General features: G+C 36.5%; 1 protein-coding gene across 8 annotated transcripts in view; it reads left to right on the top strand.

The window, feature by feature from the left end:
• Positions 1-19,733, top strand: part of LOC118182387 (NAD kinase-like) — a 216,648-nt gene that overhangs the window by 137,715 nt on the left and 59,200 nt on the right. For all 8 annotated transcript variants that reach the window (XM_035351739.2, XM_035351744.2, XM_035351758.2 and 5 more), the window contains 2 exons: positions 13,231-13,360; positions 17,246-17,354. In XM_035351739.2, the coding sequence (XP_035207630.1) occupies positions 13,231-13,360; positions 17,246-17,354 (239 nt within the window). The remainder of the gene's footprint in view (positions 1-13,230; positions 13,361-17,245; positions 17,355-19,733) is intronic.

The following is a 19,733-nucleotide window of genomic DNA, read 5'->3' as shown; positions in this document are numbered from 1 at the left end:
ATTTTTTCGTTCTTGCTGAGCTTCGCAATCTACCAAATCTGCTGTTACATTCACTCCTATTAACCCCCCCCCTTTGTTTTTCGTTTTGGCTTTATAATTAAGCATAATTTTCTTCGCACTTAAACCATATACAATTCAACAGTAAAATTACAAAAATTCTAAAAGTAGCATAGCAGTATACGTTTAAAATTCGCGATGCAGCGTTAAGTATTGGAATACATTTTTCTGTTTTTTTTTTTTCCGGTCTTTTCTCAGTTAATCATATCAATGATCAGTTTTCTTACAAAGATGGCTTGCAAACATTTTTGTTTTTTTGTCTTTTTATTATTAGTGTTTAAGATTGTATGATAATTTTCAATACAAATAATTTTGAGTTTTTATGTATTTTTGCCATGTCGCGACGTGAAAGCCGAATTAATTGAATGAGAAATACTGAATCGTCCGTGAAAGTTTCTTTTCGTTGTTGTTTTGTTTGCTTAATTTCTTTTATACATCGTTTTAGATTTATTATAGTATTTGAACAGAACATGTGGCAACGATTAGATAATTCTTAAGATGATATAAAATTCGTGCATTCTGAGTTAAAAAAATGAACAAAATATGAAATAGACAGTAACACAGATTTGAAATTCAAAATTCGAACTTCCGGGTGGCGCATATTCGGGTGAAGGACTAAGTTATTTGAAATTTAATTACTCTAGGTACCGTGTTTTTTCCCCAGTGCGAGAAACATGTATACATTCATGCAGATTCTTTATTATTTAATTTCTTTAAATACAATACATTGCGATAATACTTGGTGGCAACAATTTGAAAAGTGATAAAAGGCATTTAAGTGTTTCGGCGTAAAACGCTGTTTCGAGACTTATATCCCATTCCGGATTAACATCTCCTTTAGGATAATAAGCTGGGGTTAAGATAAAATAATTACTAAAATGGTTAAAATAAGTGTTTTAAACAAGATTAATTTGCGTTATTAACTGGTGTTATAAATGTGTCAAAGAGCTAAAGTCATCTTTTTTTTTTAATAATAATTTTTCGATTATATAAAGAGTGCGTTAAAAATGTATGCTCATTTTCTCAGATAGTATTTGCTTATTTGTTTCGAGGTTGAATTGATTTATCACCACAATGTGTAGTAAGATGCTTGCTCATCACACGAGTGTGATATGGGACATATGACAAATGATAGGGAATCAAATGGTTTTGAGTTACCTTTAAGGACGACGTGTACTGCAGGCAGTCACTATACTGGATGTACTTTGACAACAAATACAGCTGTCCCTCCAGACACATTGACTGATGCTGTTCAGGAAACCCTCGTCGTTTTGCTATGCATCTGGCAGTTAACGGCCACCACTTTTTACACTTTAAACATTCTAAGTACTGTAAAGGTAATTATTTTCGCGATTTTCGCGAGCCCGTCGTAATCGCAAAAATTTAAGTCTCGCGAAATACTTTTTTTTTTTTTTTTTTTTGCGCCTCAAATAATAATAAAAAATCAAATTTTTCACTTAACCCAAAATTTAATGATTTATTGCACAGTTACAAGCTTTTCCTTGACAACTTTCTTTCTTATAACTATTTTTCGAATAATATACAACTATATTTCTCGAATATAAAACTATAAAATTAATAGAAGGCAGCTCATTCACTTCGAATACTATTTATACCAGCTTCTTTGAAGCCATTCAAAATTATCTCATGTTTGGCTTCAATACCGTTAAATACGCGCACAAGCTAAGAAGCGTGAATCGGTTTTAGTCGTAATATTCGCAAGTCCACAGATTCCTTTTCCTCTAGAAATTGAAGCTCATTAGAATACCACTCAATAAACTCATTCTTGAGCAAACGTTTGAACTCGCCATTTAGACGGGAACGGGGGAGGGGACGAACTTTTCGGACCAAAGGAAGTTTCTTAAAATGCTTTATGCTAAAGATGTACTTTTGGAATTTTTCAACTTTCACAACTTTACTTAGGTACTTTTGAAAATTTTCAACTTTCGGTTCTGCTCATATAAAATTCGCTAAATTTTCAGCTCGCGAGATCACCGATAAATTCATTTTCGCGAAAATTACGGCCCGCGAAAATAAGGGCCTTTACAGTAATTTTTTAAGTACAGGTGCAGGAAGGCTGTATTAAATTTAGCCTAATCTATGCTATGTATGCTTATATAAACCTATATATTTTATGAAGTTCGGTACAAACTCACAATAAATTCTTTTTATTAAAGCATCTGTACATTTTTTATATACCCTCTAGATATATTATAAGGCATTCCTCCCGCTTTCTTAGCATGCTTTCGTGGTGTAATGGTGAGCACACTCGACGCATATTCGAGAGGTCCGTGGTTCGAGTCTCGGCGATTGCATTGCACATTTTGAATCTCTCCTGCTTCAAAAATATCTGATAAATCTACAGTGGCTCCCGAAGTAAAAAAGTGGTGGATGATGATTCTCCACCACCAGGGTCCTCTAATCCCAAGTCACCCTTTAAAAGGGGGGATATGTAAGGTATTTTTCCGCCTTTTCGGCATGCCTTCGCGGTGTAATGGTCAGCACACTCGGCGCGTATTCGAGAGATTCGTGGTTCGAGTCCCGGCCAGGGCACTGCTCATTTCTCATGTCTTCGGGATCAAAATAACCTAATATCTCTACAATACAGTGCGATTAAGGGAATGTATAATTCAAAATTTTAGCGATATGGAAAGGCACGATCAATTAATAACATTAATTTATTGTTATAGTGACTGAAATTATTTTCTGCGATAGTATAAACAGGCTTTCTTGTAAAGTCTTTATATATACCTTTAATATCGATTGATGTGTTTTAAATTCGTAGAAACAATGTCTGCTGAGAGGAAAACAGCTATGCTTCGCCGACTCAAAGTTTCGAGTATTCTTAAAAGGTAACTGGGGGTAAGAAGAATATTCCTACCCGAAACGAAGCATGATAAAGGAAAATTTTTATTTAACAAAATTTTATAATGCTTTCTGTTTAGTATATGGAAAAGTGTAGTTCTCATTTAAACATGTGAACAGATGATAAAAAAACTAAGGTAAATTAAAAGCAATAAGTATGCAGTATCTGCTTTGCTAAAATGAGAATGGTAGTGGTATAGTGTGGTGTATTTAATTATGGCATAGCACACTAGGGCTATCTGCCTAATGGGGAGGGATGCCTTCGTGGAGGACTTTCTAAGGGAAACTGGCTCGTATACACGTTACACATGGGGAAAACCACGAAAACACCCATGCAGCCAGCCCGTTCGCGGGATCGAACCTCGGACCGAACTACCAGTGTTCAGCGACTTTACCGCTCGGCCGCTGGTGGGCCCTAAAATGAGAATGATGATGATGTATGAGAATAAAAAAAATATGAGAATAAAACATGTAGCGAAAAAGTAATATTTCATTTCATAAACTAATTTTAACTTACGGAAGTTTATTAGTATTAGGTAACAACAACTGCTGCATAAAAGTTATGGAAAATACATATAACCTCTCTGAAATATATAAAAAATGCATGCATAAGAAATATTTGCAAATTATCTCATTTGATGAATGAAAGCATACAAAATGCGCATAAAAATGCCCTCAAGATTTGATGATATTCTAATTCGGCGTCAAATAAAAGGGGGACATCAGCAAAGATTGAGTGTTGCAGAATAGCTTTTTATCCAATAAATTTCATCGAAAAAGTGTAATATGTATGCTGAAATTTTACAACCAAAAATACGATACCACAAAGTACTATATATTTTCTGAACGGTTTGTTTCTTTATTCTTTTGGGCACCTAAAATCTTGTTTCCAAGAGACGAAATCGTCGACAACAAAAGTCTACTGAGAATCCATAGCGCAAAAAACTTACAGATAAATCTATTTTTTATATGGTTCATTTCATATAGGTCACATATATCTAGATATTCTGTTCCGTCCGAAATCTGAGTTTCTTGGTGGGCTTTCCCTGTGGGTCTTGCTGGCTTATGGAATCAGTATGAAGGTACTACGTTGCACAAAAATGTTTCTACCTGTGATTTCCTTAGAGGCAAGATTTTGAGGTATGTATATATGCCCCTCGAAATGTTCTTAGTTTCTCCAGATGAGTCTCAGTCAAGAATCCATTGCACTGAGAAAAGATGTGATGCTTGCAATAGACTAGAAAGGCGTGATCGCTCTAATTCTTCACTGGATAGAACTAAAATATGTTTTATTTTTATTTTATTGCTTTATATTACATCTATTTTATGCTTTTTACTTCCTTGTACGAAGTAAAAAGGAAGTATTGTAAGCGCGAAAAGTTTCAGGCAGCATATTTCAACGAAAATATCCATTTTGACCGCTATCGAATGCAATTTAACGATGTTTTTGCGTGATATTTGAATAAAAGAGAGGAGGGAGGACAGAATAAAAGACTCGTTTCCTCCAAAAAAATTATAAAACTACTTTAAAATGAATTCTGAGGAGAATTTTTCGTGGCGTCTGTACGAACGTATGTACGTACGTACGTACGTATCTCGCATAACTCAAAAACGAGTAGCCTCAGAACGTTGAAATTTTGTATATAGCACTGCTATAACATGTGGATGTGCACTTCGTATTTTGGTTGCAATCGGCCGAGCCAAACGTATATAAATATATTTATATCTATATCCACTCTGTTACCCGTCTCAGTAATCTCAGTTTCTTCACTCTCATATGTTTGTAAATTGTACATTTTTGCTTTAACAATGATTGAATTATGTTGTTCTTATCTTCCGGTTAAGGTTTTTATGTCTTTAGTAAATTTCTAGGCAATAATTTTAGAATTATCAACAATTTTAAAGTTGTTTGGTGCTGCTAAGCCTAATAATTTTTTTGATGGCGGCCATTGCTTGTTTACATTTGAAAGAGCAGGATAGTGGATTTGTTGCCAATCTACAAAAACTTAGCTTCGCAACAACAAAGATAACACCTTCATTTGTTATTGTGAATTAAATTATGCTTAATCCTTTCTGGAATTTTTCTGGAAATAAGTGTTTAAGATTTAATTCGTAATTTTTAATACAGATATTTTGAGTTTTTATGTATTTTTGCCTTGTCGCGAAGTGAGAACTGAATTAATTGAATGAGAAATACACTGAATCGTCTGTGAAAAACTGTTTCTTTTTGTTTTGTATGCTTATTTTTCTATACATCATTTTAGCTTTATTATAGTAGTTGAATGGGATATGTGGCAACAATTAGATAATTCTTTAAATGATATAAATTTTGTGCATTCTGAGTTATAATATGAACGAAATATAATACTGTTAAGTGAACCTAGCACCAGAGTATCGCTATGGTAAACAAATACTAGAGTGAATTTTAAAGAATGCATTTTTTCTATTGTGGTTTATGCGGTGTCGGCGAAGTAGATTTAATTCAATCCAATACTTTTAAATGAAATGCAAAAAATAAAAAAATTTAAAAAATGTGTATAATTTAATATTCCGTACAAGGAAGTCATGTGGTGTACACATCAGATTTTTTATTCATTATTTTATACTTATTTTTGTTTACAAATTTTCTCGAGAATTATCATTCGGACATACTGTACATTAAATATATTGAAAATAATATCATTTATGTAGATTTTTAAAATAAAAAGTTGCCTCCTGTCATCTATGGATAGAAGGTCACCGGTGTAGGAATACTCAGGAAGTTTATATAAATTAATAAAATTAAATTAAACTAAAGATCAATAGTCGCTGGCGGTCGGATTATAGGCCATCGATATGATAAAGCGCAGTGAATTGAAATAAAGTTTTAAGAATTAAATTGAAAGTCACCGGTGACCTATAGACTATCAAAGGGTACCTGCACTCAACTATTGAGTGTGGGACGATGCAATAAATTTGGAGAATTAGCAAGGTAGCGGGTCATTGGTGTGCGGCGTTGCAATAAATTAAGTTAGTTAAGACACAATAACACGCCAAATAAATACTAATTCAGAAGTCAAACAACAAAAATCATCGTTATACCTACAAAATTTTCACAGGACTAGTTTCGATGGTTTTACCGAACCATCATCTTCAGCTGCAAAACCGCAAATGCGGTTGATGATGGTTCGGTAAAACCATCGAAACTAGTCCTGTGAAAATTTTGTAGGTATAACGCTGATTTTTGTTGTTTGACTTCTGAATTAGTAAACTAAGTTAGATTTAAAAAAAAAAAATTAAACTGATGGAACAGATCGCTGCTCGTATTGCAGCTTTCACAATGAGCAGCAGTGAACCATAGGTCAATAATGCGTAACCATGTAATAAATTTAGGGAAATTTTTAAATTAATATTAAATTTAAGGACAACAGTGCCCTTCAAAGCAGTTGAGATCGAAGTAAATTAAAATTAAACGAAGTAGATTCAAAAAATATTTTTAAAAAAATCTGAAAGGTTTCAGATTTTAAATTACGTCCAAAGGGGCGTTTTTTTAATGTTTTGTCTGTTACCTTTATTTATTAAATATCACGTTTTTTGCACTTAAACCATAAAATTCAGTTCAATTGCAATGTCGCAAAATAATTTAAAACGAACGAGCATATCTTTAGAACTTCCGATACACAGTCTCGTGTGCTGGAGATAAAAATGTTTTCTTTTTTTGTACGACGTTGCCATGGCTCGCTTTGAAATCCTTGAGTGTGTTACTCAAAAATTCGTTAAAGTTTTACAAAATATGAAATCGATCATAAAACAAATTCCAAATTTCAAATTTGGTCTTCCACATGCCCATATTCTTATAGGAGGATTACGTCATTCAAAATTCGAGGGCTCTATGTACCGTTGTTTTATCACAATGCGAGAAATATACATAAATTGATGAAGATTTTTCATTATTTAACTTCTTCAAACATAATGCAGGATTTTAACATTTGGTGGCAACAGTTTGAAAAGTGAAACGGACATTTATAGTGATTCAACGCAAAATCGCAAAGCGAAAACAATAGTCCTTCAGGGACAAAGCCCCTTTGAACTAATAATAAAGACCACAGCGATACCCATTCATAGTAGTTGGCCATTGATGACCTATATAGGCTGCTAGGGGCCGAAGACGGTTACTGGTCACTGATGGTCCGCACATATGTCATCACTGAGTGACGCTGCACTAAATTTAGAAATGTTATTTAAACGAAACTAAATATCTAGGTCCCGATGCCCATCGAATTGGTAACCAACTATAGTTAACTTACAGGTCAGCGTTGTTGAAGCAGGCAGTAAATTTAGCTAAATTATCTAAATTGAACAGTTACAAGGTAATTTTCACCGGTCACACATGGGTTGCCAATCACTGGCATTTATTTTATAGGTCACTAGTATACGGCACTTGAAAATGATTAGATTCTTAAAATTAAATTACATCGAAAGTCATGGGTAAATGTCAAACCTATTGATTGTCAGTGACCTGCGGATTTGCTGTCACTTGTCTGAGCAGAACATTGTTTCATAAAGCGGAAACTTTTGCCGAAGTGTATGGATGATAAATCATGATAGCGTAACAAAATGATGTAATGTAATAGCTTATAAAATTGATAAACATTAGTAAGGATATTTGTTACGTCAAACCTAAATTAAAATTAACCGATAAGGATCCAGTAAGGAAATCTGGAAACCTTACTGGATAAAATATCCAATAAGCATAAATTACCTTATCCTTGCTGGATAAATATGACCTTATATTTACTGGACAAATGGATAAATATGATATCTTAAGCTTACTGGATAAGAGTACTCTTGCTGAATAAAAGTATCCTTAATTATCCAGTAAAGTTATTTGTTACGTCAAACCCAAATTAAAGTTAACCTAATATAAATACTAGAAGCCTAAACAGAAACAAAAATATACATAAATATGATACAAAACTGCCAGTGAGTCTCTTTAGTGAGATTCCAGCTTAATACTTTAAAATACAAATAAGGCAAACAATTACACTGGTTATCATAAATTAAGGAAAAATCACAAAAATAGGGATAACTCCCTCAAAAATAAGCCAAACCGTGTAAAATTTGAATATGTTGCCAAGTAAGAGTAGCTGAATAAAACTGCAATATGCAAATTAGCGGCACTATACTCGGAATACGTCATCTGCGAGGAGAACGTCCATGTTTGAGAGCAAGCCCACATATTTCACTGTGATAGTGACATCAGAAATCTGAGATAGCCAATTCGTAACAATGACCTCCAGGCATCATTTGCCTGCAGAACTACGTAGGAGAGCCATTGGGAGACTAGAGGCAGGATAAAGTCAAACAGAAGTGACCAGATGGCTAAATGTGAATCCTTCTGTGGTTCATAGATTTTTGAGGCGATTCAAAACCACAGATTCGGCATCTAGGAGGTTCAGCCAAGGTCGGCCAATTGCTACAACTAGCGCCGATGACCGATATTTGACATTATGTGAACGCAGGAATAGAACCGCTACTCCGACTCTTCTTAGATCCTCCCTTGCTGCAGCCACCGGAAGGTTGGTGTCAATGTCAACTGTGCGTAGAAGGCTTCAGAAAGGTGGTCTGTATGCGAGGCGATCACCCATTTGCGTGCCGCTCACGTCACGCCATAGGAGGGACCATTTGCAGTAGGCACGACAACATGTCTACTGGACGCTTGAACAGTGGAGGGCTGTTCTCTTTACGAATGAGTCTAGGTTTACTCTAGAAAGCGATAGTAGGCGTTATTTGATATGGAGAGAACCTGGAACCCGTTATCATCCCTCAAACATCCGTGAAAGAGATGAATACGGAAGAGGCAGTGTCTGTGTTTGGGGTGGCATCTCTTTGGGTGGACGCACAGACCTCCATGTCTTTCCAACGGAAATTTTGAATGCTCCGGTTTATAGAGATGACATCCTTGATGCTTATATGCGCCCATGTGTGGGGCAATAGGTGATGCTTTCCTGTTACAGGACGATAACGCAAGACCACACAGGGCTCGCATCGTAAATGATTATCCTCAACAGGAAACAATTATGCGCATGGAGTGGCCAGCTCGATCCCCGGACTTGAATCCTATCGAGCACGTTTGGGATGCTTTAGAGAGACGTCTAACTGCTCTGAATCCGCCCCCTCAGACCCTTGCCGCGCTTGCAAGTGCTTTGCAAAGAGCAATGGCTCTCGCTTCTTATGGAACTGGTAGACCGTATAATTGAAAGCATCACGCATCGCTGTATGTCCTGTATTGCTTCTTGAGGCGACCATATTCCATATTGAAGGTACTTTTGCTATAGCAAACCGACACCTTCGATTTGTTCATTTTATACATGTGCTAATTTCTATACTACCATATTTGTCTCGTAATTTCTTTTTATGTTATTTGATATCTTACTATGTGTTGTATATTGTGGGTAAGTTTCATAAAATTCTACATGTAACCTTTTCAGTAATCGTGATTTTTGTGATTTTTCCTTAATTTATAACCAGTGTACTATAGTTCTACTAGTTAAGATTGAATCGTCAGATATTAAAGTTGAGAATATAAAATTATGCATTCAAAAAAGGGTTATTTAGAGAAGCTGTTCCAAATAATAAGAAAGATATATCTTGATTGGATAATATTCCATCCTCAAATAAGCAGAAAGAATTGAACAAGGAGTGGGATCGCTAGAATCAACTCAACCGCTCACTCCCTGGACTGATTTCTTTCAACTGTACTTTTTGGGATTCCTTTAAAAAAAACTTTCTACGTAGAACAGCGATAAAATTGTGGAATAAAAAAATGCTAAAAGTTAAAAATAGCGAAATCTAAACTCACTTTTGTTAAAGATTACATTATTTTATTACTGTAATTGATATCTTGTTGCTACTGCAAAGCACAGTGTAAAAATAAACTTTTAAATTGGAGGCAGATCCCAAAGAACAGGAAATTGTCTTCTGACAATTCCGGAATTTTTCTTTTTTTATTTAATTTTACAAAATGATACCCGATATCGCTTGAGGTTCGTCTATTAGACAGGATTCACATTTTGTTCTGCAACCTTGAAAAAATACATTAGATGAAAAGATTTATGTTTATAAATATATACTAATTCTAAAGAAGATTAAAGAGAAATTCAAAGCTCTTGATGTGTGAACGTAGTGCAAGAAAACTTGGCATTTACTCTTTAAATTACTCTTTAAACTTTAAATTACTTTTTACTCTTTAAACTTACTTTTGTTTATTCTTTAAGACGTTAGTAAAATAAGTAAATAAACAAAAATATAAGTTATTATTTTATATAAATATTACAATAATATTGAATAAAAAAGGTAATACCTAATTATACGTAGCTATACTACGACACAGACTCAAAGTATCGAACTGAAACTTAGAGGAGCACCTCCGACGCTTTCGAAAAAGCAATTTTATCTCAGCTAATTCCGAGACTGTTGCCACTCCGAAAAATGAATTAAAGTTTTCGCAGTTTTTAATTAATAACTCTACCGATTATTGTCGTACGAAGATGAGACCGGTATTGATGGATTCGTAGAATTTGGAATCCGGCGATATGCGTTTCGAATTCCAACTCCTCTCCCTTCCAAAGATATTCGAGAAAAACGAATTTGGCACTTCGCCAAATCCCTAAAATAGGGAAAACCCGTAAAACAAAGTGCAAAACATAGGGAAAGTAGGGAGAAAATCAGTTTTTAATTAATATCTCGGCTAATTAAAGTCGCACGAAGATGCCGATGGTCAAAATGGCTTCCCACCGACGCGACGAATCCAACGGTACCTTCCGCTAAGCTCAAAAGCACACATATATACTCTTACATACATAGCACACGTAAAAATATAAGTCAGAGGCGTTTCCGGTAAATAATAAAAGAAAAGACTTCTCATGTTTACAATAAAAGGAATCAATTTATCAGAGCGCTGATTCTTCTTCTGAGCTCTTTGAATCGGCTGAGTATGTTCTTTGAATCGGTTCCGGAGGGCGTAATGGCAAACCGCACATTGAGTTGATCAATGTTAACGAGTTTCGCTTACTGCGCATGCTCAATGGTCTACCGTTGGCGTGGGAGGAAATGCTGGCGACTAAGGCATAAGCAACCCTATACAAGCCTGTTCATCATGTAGGTCTTATCAACTGTTTACAATTGCAAAACTACTGAAATTTATTTGTGCTCAATGCATTTGCTTCTGTTTCATTTCATTTTGGTTAATTTTTTTCATAAACGTTATATTTAGTATCAGTTATTTATAATAATTTCCTTGACTTTAATTCAATAATTTAAACTGAATTTATTCTTTAATTTGTTAAAGTATATACGAATGGAACGTTTGGTAAATACGCAATTGCTTTTATCCGTCAGAAGTATGATCAATAAAGATTCAACTAATAATATCCTATCACGTTTCCTATTTTGTAATCATTCTTAAACGGAAATTTGCTTATTTTACAATCGATATTTACTCTCTAAGTAATGAAGCAACTTACAACCTAACAAGTTTGAAAACTCCGAACGCCCAGATGCGGCCCACTAGCGGCCGAGCGGTAGAGTCGCTGAACACTGGTAGTTCGGGCCGAGGTTCGAATCCCGCAACTGCTGGCTGCATGGGCGTTTTCGTGGTTTTCCCCAGGTGTAACGTGTATATGAGCCAGTTTCCCTCAGAAAGTCCTCCACGAAGGCATCCATCCCTTTAGGCAGATAGCCGTAGTGTGCTTTGCCATAATTAAGTACACCACACCACCGAACGCCCAGATAACAGAATTTCAACCACACACCGTATTTATCTTCTTTCAAAATCATACCAAAGCCATAATTGCGCCAAATTTTCTTCTGGGCATGCGCAGCATGAGAAATTCGTTTAACATTGATCAACTGAATGTGCTGTTTGCCATTACGCTTCCGGAGCGGCTCGTCCATTTCTATTGCATATCCCCTTTCTGCGAAGTGAGAACCTCTTGTGCTCCGAAAAAGAAAGGGCCTTCTTTAATAGAACTCCCTGAAAATAAAAGTTCAGGGTGACGGTTATTTTATTTATTTATTTATTTTCTTTTTGTTCTGTTTTTCTTACTTTCTGATTACTTGCGGTAGCTTTGATTGGGGGAGGGGAATTAAAGGGTTACAGCCGAAAACATCGCGGACAAAAACGTCGAGAATAAGGCAACGCAAGACGAAAATGTCGTGCTACAAAACATCATGGGAGAAAACATCGCAAAGAGAAAACATCACAGTTTTAAAACATCGTGGTACAAAATATCGTCGTCGAAAATAAAGCGGTTCAAAAACTTCGCAGTTTAAAAACATCGCCGTCGAAAATATCGTGGTAAAAAATACAGTATCTACAAATCATCGCATGACGATAACATAGCAGACATGCTTTTTTCAGAGTTTTTTTTTTAGATTATACTTTTCATGAAAAATTACCAGTAAAAACTTTAAAAAAATAATTTGTTAATGACTTTTGTTAGTTAACTATGTCGGTTAAAAGTTCTGTTAAGTGCTATAAGTTGCGTTAATTTTCTATGCTTAAGTTTCCTTCTTACTTTATCAGCAAAAATGTATTAGTTAATAAAAAATATGAAAGTAAAAATTATCCTTCTTTCCATCTTGCGTCCACAAATCATTCGAGGAATATCCATTTACAATTATTAAAGCCTGAAAAAAAGCATGTCTGCTATGTTATCTTCATGCGATGATTTGTAGATACGTTATTTTTTTCCACGATGTTTTTAAACTGCGAAGTTTTTGAACTGCTTTATTTTTGACGACGATATTTTGTACCACGATGTTTTAGAACTGCGATGTTTTCTCCCACGATGTTTTGTTAGCACGACGCTTTCTCCTTCCTTTGTTTTCTCCGCGACGTTTCAGTCCGCGATGTTTTTGCCGCGATGTTACCGGCGGACACCAGTTAAAGTATGCTTTAGAATGAAAACCGGAAGTACTTACCTCTACTCTGCTTGGGCTAATCATATGTTAAGTGTTTGAGGACACCGAATATAATCAGGCAAATCACTGTACGATGGTTTGTTTTCTCTTCCCGAGGTAACTCGGGTAAACCAGAGAAGGTCTTAAGTAGTAAAATTACAGATTTGTTATTTTCCCACTCTCAGTTGAAGAAGAAAGCTCTTTTGGGAAGAATAAATGGCAAGTTTTCTTGCTCTACATTTCCCACATTTACGTTTTTCTTAAGCCAAAAATCAATGTTTATGTTAAATTTATATATGTTATATCCATACAGATTATTTAGTGTTGATTAACATGCGAAGTGACGTCAATGTCTCTCTTTTATAGGACCATTCAAGATCCCGCTAGCCAGCGATTGACGTGGAATAAACCACCCCTGACGGTGCTGGTCATCAAGAAAATCCACGACTTGTCTGTCATTCAGCCTTTCATAAGCCTCGTCAAGTGGCTCATTTTTGTAAGAAATTCGATCATTTGAAATTACTTTATGAAGAAGAAAGGCCTTGTGTATTTATGGGGGATTTTAAAAAACAGATATTTATTTCTTATAATAATAGCTTTTATAGAGGAATCTTTTTTTAAAAAATTTTAAGCAAAATTTTAAATCTTTTCTTGGATTTTAAAAAATTTTATATGAATTCATGCTTTAACTAAGGTAGAAACCTTTGATATCATTCACAGTCGATTAAACAGCAAACACGAACATTTCCTTCTGGAAAAGTGGCTCCTAAAATTTCAACAATATGCTTTCTTTAAACTTGTTACCAGATTGTAAAAAATCACGAAATGTCACTTGTTGACAGAACTTTATCGCCAAAACAAGATAAGTATCAAAACATCGCATCTTCGTTTCTTTTTAAGTTATTTCCACAGTTCTATGGTCAAATTACTTAGAATTAATTATAAATAGTAGTTGAGTAATTAAACGTGTGAATAATTGCAATAAAATAGCGTAAAATATAAGTAATAAATAAAGAGAAAGAAATGGTTTTGTTCCATTAAGAGCTCATTTTTGTGACTGAGGAAAAATTATCTGTTATCTGGAGTTGTAAATATAAAACATTTTCAGTATACATAAGAAAGTAGCTAGTAAATAAAACAAAACAGTAAATGATGCTTCGTTGTAAGCCATAAATATATTTTAAAGTATTTGTATGAAGGAGTGGTATAAGATAATGAATACCCTATCACTACAAAAGTATACTTTAAAACTAATGTTTGATTTTTGGAGTAAATACTGCAGAAATTCTACTGCAGTTTACTATCAAAATTCATAATCTTCTGATTATTTTCTCACTTTTTTTACTATTCACTTTTTAACAATTTACACTTTTAAATTCTCCAAAACATTATTTTTTCGATAGTGCTTTATGAAACATTTTCTCTCACTAACTTTCAAAAGTGCCGCCCAGATGGGAAAGTAGTTAAACTCTTGACTGCCAATCTCGGAGGAGGCGTAGATCCAAATTGCCTGTCCCTTCACCGATGGCAACGATGGCCCACCTATTAGGTGCCTTAGATAAAGTGAATACCGCTTCCGGCACTTAAAAGTGGCCAGCGTCTATGACGACTTGTGCCCGCCACTGAAAAAAAAAAAAAAAAAGTGTTTCTTCATCACTAACTTCCTTCCAAAAGTAACAATATAACTTTTTTACAGAAAATTGATCGAGAATCTGGTAAAATCTGAAAACAATTTTTTTGTGTGCTTAAAGGCCAACTAATTAAAGGTCACCCGTGAACGGGCTGGCTGTTTGGCCGTTTTCGGGGTTTTGTAACAGGTGTACGAACCAGTTTCCTTTAGAAAGTTCTCAGGAAAGTTTGGTTTTGGTTTATTAGATTACGGCAAAGCACTCGAGGGCTATCTGCCTTAAGGGAGAAATGCCTTCGTGGAGGACTTTTTAAGGGAAACTGGCTCGTATACACGTTACACTTGGGGAAAACCACGAAGACACCCATGCAGCCAGCCCGTTCGCGGGATTCGAACCTCGGACCGAACTTCCAGTGTTCAGCGACGTTACCGCTCGGCCGCTGGTGGGCCTCTCCAGGAAAGCATCCCTTCCCTTAGGCAGATAGTCCTCAAGTTCTTTGGCATAATTAAATAAACCGAACCAAACCAACCTATTAGAAAACCAATAGGAAAATGGGTAGCTCACATTTGTCTGCCTTCTTAACTGAGTTGCTATCTGATGGCGTTGATTTCTATTCTTAGAATTTTTTTGACAAAATCTCAAAGATTATTTTCGAGCAAATTTTTGGGGAAAAACTTCTTTTCGCTTCAAGAAACAAATATATTTTTCACATTGCGAATTTGAATATTACTTGATAGTGAGCATCTCGGAATTGAATTAACAGGATATATTACATGGTCATAAAATAGGTCTTAATCAGCACCAAAACATTATGTCGTAAAATAAAAATGGTTATCTATTATGCGAGTAACCTTCTTATCTGTACATATCATTGAAACATCATTTAATTATTACTATAAGGCTGCAAATGTTCACAAAAGTTTTAAGCTGTATATTGTTACGAAATGTACTGGCGCGGTAAGATAGCTTCCCCGCAAAGCAGTTTTAGGGTTGCCATAAAATGGAAAGGGAAGGTAGGGTTGTCACATTTGGCGATAAATCGTCCATTTGGCGACATTTGGAGACAAAATTGGCGATATACCATGGACGGATGGAGAACCTTCTGGAACGAGTTCTTACTAGTTTAGCCCAGAACGCTCTCAAACACAAGCCGAAAGATATATAAACCCTGCTGGTCCGCAGTCAGTTAGTGTGTCTCAGAGAGTGTATGTCTCTCATCGAGAGTGTGTCTCGTCTAGCGAGTTAATCCCTGCAGAGTCCATCGAGTTGACAGCCGGGCAGCGAGTGCCGAGTGTGTCGTCGTCGAGTTCACCGAAGGAGTCTCTTAGTGTATCGCGGTTAGTGCATCGTCGAGAAAGCTCTGTGTGTCGTCGAGGGCATCGCGAGTTGTAGCGTGGAGAGTCTCGAGAGTACGTGGAGTTCCGAAAACGTCCAAGCAGAGTCGGGTGCTTTGCAGGAAGCTGTCTTCACCGTGATAGCCTATAAACTGAAGGCTGTGTCGCTGATCGTGTCAGCGTGCTTATAGTAGTTCATCGACGACTGTAAAACGTGTTTTGGAGCAGTCCTGACAATACCTGGTAAATAAAGTGTGTTTCGATACTTCATCAAGGGTCGTCGTTATTCACTCCATTTCTACGAACCCTGTACGAACGTGAGGGAAGAAAGTAACGCAACAACTGGTGTCAGAAGAATAAAAAAGCGTAACAACTGGTGTCAGAAGTGGAATAGAAAGAACGCAACAATATATTATTAATTAAATGTATTATAAAATGCATGATTTAGAGAGATTATTAAGTTAAATTGAATCAAAGGTGACCGAAAGGCTGTTGATCCCCAGAGACCTATAAATTGACGCTCTCAGTATGAGATAATGTAACAGACTCGGATAGATTTTTACCCTTTTGCATTGGAGAGCTGACTTTCGGGCACCACTTGATTTAAGGCGGCAACTTGATTTAAGGAGTTGACTCTCGATTAGCCAGTGAACAGCTTCCGGTTTTTTATCCTAAATAATTTTTAGATTTATCGGCCTTAGACGTTTAGTTCGAAGATTTAGATGCGTCTTCGACGTTAGTTCGAACTCGGCAGTCGTAGCTATAGGAATATTATTTTCAAAGTGACGGAGCCCACTAAGCATGGAATACGATGAAGGAATCAGTTCAAGTGAAGGTAAGTTTACTAATGAAGAACGAAATTACGTCTATGCATAATCTTCTTGACGACAGAGACAAGGAAAGTTATGATGAAGATGGCGATGAACTAAGAGGTGTTAGAAGGCAAAATATGTTTGTAAAAGTGCCGGTTATAATAAGTTTAACTTAAGTGCAATAAAAATGTGAATAATTTAATAGGCTGTACTAGGACGTCATGTAGTGTCCATATCATATTTTTTTGGAATAGGAGACGTAAAAAATCAGTTATGCCTTTAGAAGGGATTCGAACCAGAAAATCTTCCGGTACTAGCCAGACACATTATAAGTTTCACCATGTAAAGCAAGTATAGATTGTGTAGTATAGGTACTAATTAAGATTGTTTTAAATTCAAAGCAAGGTAAACCAAATCTTATACTATAACATTTCAAAATTTTCGAGGTTTCACTAACTGCATATCTAACTTGAAAACTACTGTAGAAACAAATAGGATCAAACAGATGGAAATATTTACGCAAAATATTTCGGAATTATTATCGCTTCGTGCAAGTTTAAAGTTTTGTGGATCTTTGTTCTTTATTGTTATGTTTATTTCTCCACAGGAGAAACACATGCTAGTGTTCGTCGAAGCCTCCGTATTGGACGAGGATTATCTTCAACTTTCTCCATCCTATTCATCCGTAAAAGACAAACTTTGCACCTTCAAAGAAGGTAAAATATTAAAATTTATGTAAATATTTATGCTTGCTTGTTTCTATTAGATTGTAATATATTTTATGAAATTGTGTTTTATTTAAATCCATATAAAGTAATGATAAAATACCTTTTTATGTCAGTCGACAAAAAATCTATGGTGACGTTATAGTTCTGAATTTGATGTATAAGAGACTAAATTATATCAAATTGGTACTTAACAAATTTTTGTGTTTTTACTTTAAGTACACTGCTGGCCACCCAAATTGCAATACCAAGAAAGACAAGAGATATCACAACAAAATTTATTTAGTAGATAACATGTTGACCCAGTATCAAATGATTAAATTTATAGACTTCTGTGAAGTGTGGTTCCTTTCAGAATCAGTAGCAGCCATTGTTGGAGATCAGCGTTGCCACACGCCTCGGCATTGATTCAAAGAGACTTTGGATGTGTTCTTGGGGTACAGCAGACCAAGCAGCTTCCACACGTTGCCAAAGTTGATCTGGTGTGGCAGCTTTTGATGTAATCTGGATCAATCGTTCAGCAACCATGGACCACATGTTTTCTATTGGCGAAAGATACGGACAGCGAGCCGGCCAGGGAAGCAATTCAATCTGGCGATTGACGAAGAACCCTTGGACAATGCGTGCCACGTGTGGTCGCGCATTATCCTGTTGAAATATGGCTGTGCGCAAGCCCTGAAGGTAAGGAAGGACAACTGGCTCCAACACCTCGGAGATGTAGCGCTGGCTGTTTAAAATACCGGCAATGCGTATTAGAGGAGTGCGAGAGTTATATCCAATACCGCCGCATACGATAATACTCGGTGCAGGACCAGTGTGGCGGTGCATAACGCAGCTGTTCAGCATCCTCTCTCCACGGTGTCTCCAGGCTCGAATCCGACCATCGTGGTGTTGCAGACAGAAGAGTGACTCGTCAGTAAAGATAATTTCATTCCATTCTGCCGTCCACATCCTTCTTTCATTGCACCATTGGCGGCAGAGACGTCTGTGGTTCTGCGTCAAGGGTAGACGAAGCAATGGACGTCTTGCGAACAGACCACTCTGCTGTAAGTGGCGTCGAATGGTACGCGCAGATACTGGATGATGCGTTACAGACTGAATGTGCTGTGCTATGGTTCGTGATATGACTGAGTGATCCGTCACTGCCATGCGCACAATGTTCCTGTCATCACGTGAAGTGGTGCACTGAGGTGGATGCGATCGAGCACGTTGGTCCGTCGTACCCTCCTGCATCCAATGGTAACATATCCACATTACAGTTGTTTGGTTTCGTCCAACACGATTACCGATTTCCCTGAAAGATAATCCACACTCTCGGTAGGCCACTATCCTTCCTCTGTCGAACTCGGATACTTGATCAAACGATGATCGCTGTTTACTACGAGGCATAATTGATCGTTTTTTTTTTTTTGAAAAAAAAAACCACAAGAAAAACACAATTGCTGAACTTGAAATCATTGAAATCTCCAAGCCTTAAATAGCGCTTTGAAGTGGCACCACAGGCGCGCGTGATGTGCATCTGCGCTGAAATTCTAATCATTTGCATATCTCACCTCCGCTAATGCATGTTGTAAATTTCATGTCATTTGCATGCTTCCTTCAGGGTGTTGCTTCCTTCAGGGTGGCCAGCAGTGTATGTTTAATTCTTTTAAATCGTTCAGCTTTTACGTAATACAACTATAATGCAAAATCTGAATTAATGATTTTATGTTACATCAAAAGGCAACGGTTTGGAAACTAGTTATTAGTCGGAGTGGGCGGTAAATCAAGGTATTGTGTTTCAAAACGGTAATAAAATTGACAGGTTACGTGTATGAGGGTTGTTTCCTTGACTGATTCATTTATTAATAAAAAAAAAAAATCCTAAAGTTATCTACCTGATGAATGGGATGGTTTCCCGGAGGTTTTTCTTGGGAATTGGACCTTACTGACGTTGGGATATTCGAATTCTGGCGAACGGGTTGGCTGCATGGGCGTTTTCGTGGTTCCCTCCCCCCATGTCTAACATGTATACAAGCCAGTTTACTTCAGGATACCTTCTACGAAGGCAACTCTCCTCTTAGGCAGATAGCCCTAGTCTACTTTGCCGTAACCTAATAAACCAAACCGAAACTTACAACAGAATCACCAAAAAGCCGATCAACGAGCTTCTGCACCTAGATCTACAGCCAGGTCGAAGTATTCAGCGTTCTTACTCATTCGATCACTGCTGACCCAAGTGGTTAAATAAATGACAATGTAGGTTTGGTTTATTTGATTAGGGCAAAGCGCTTGAGGGATATCAGACTAACAGGAGGGATGCCGTCGTGGAGGACTAAGGGAACTGGCTCGTATGTACGTTGTACATGGGGAAAATCACGAAGACGCTCA

The sequence above is a fragment of the Stegodyphus dumicola genome, chromosome 5 (assembly GCF_044657685.1).
Source record: "Stegodyphus dumicola isolate Sdum_Otavi_A_Nest chromosome 5, ASM4465768v1".
In the NCBI taxonomy this organism is placed as follows: Eukaryota; Metazoa; Arthropoda; class Arachnida; order Araneae; family Eresidae; genus Stegodyphus; species Stegodyphus dumicola.
This window is presented reverse-complemented; position numbering and strand designations above follow the sequence as displayed.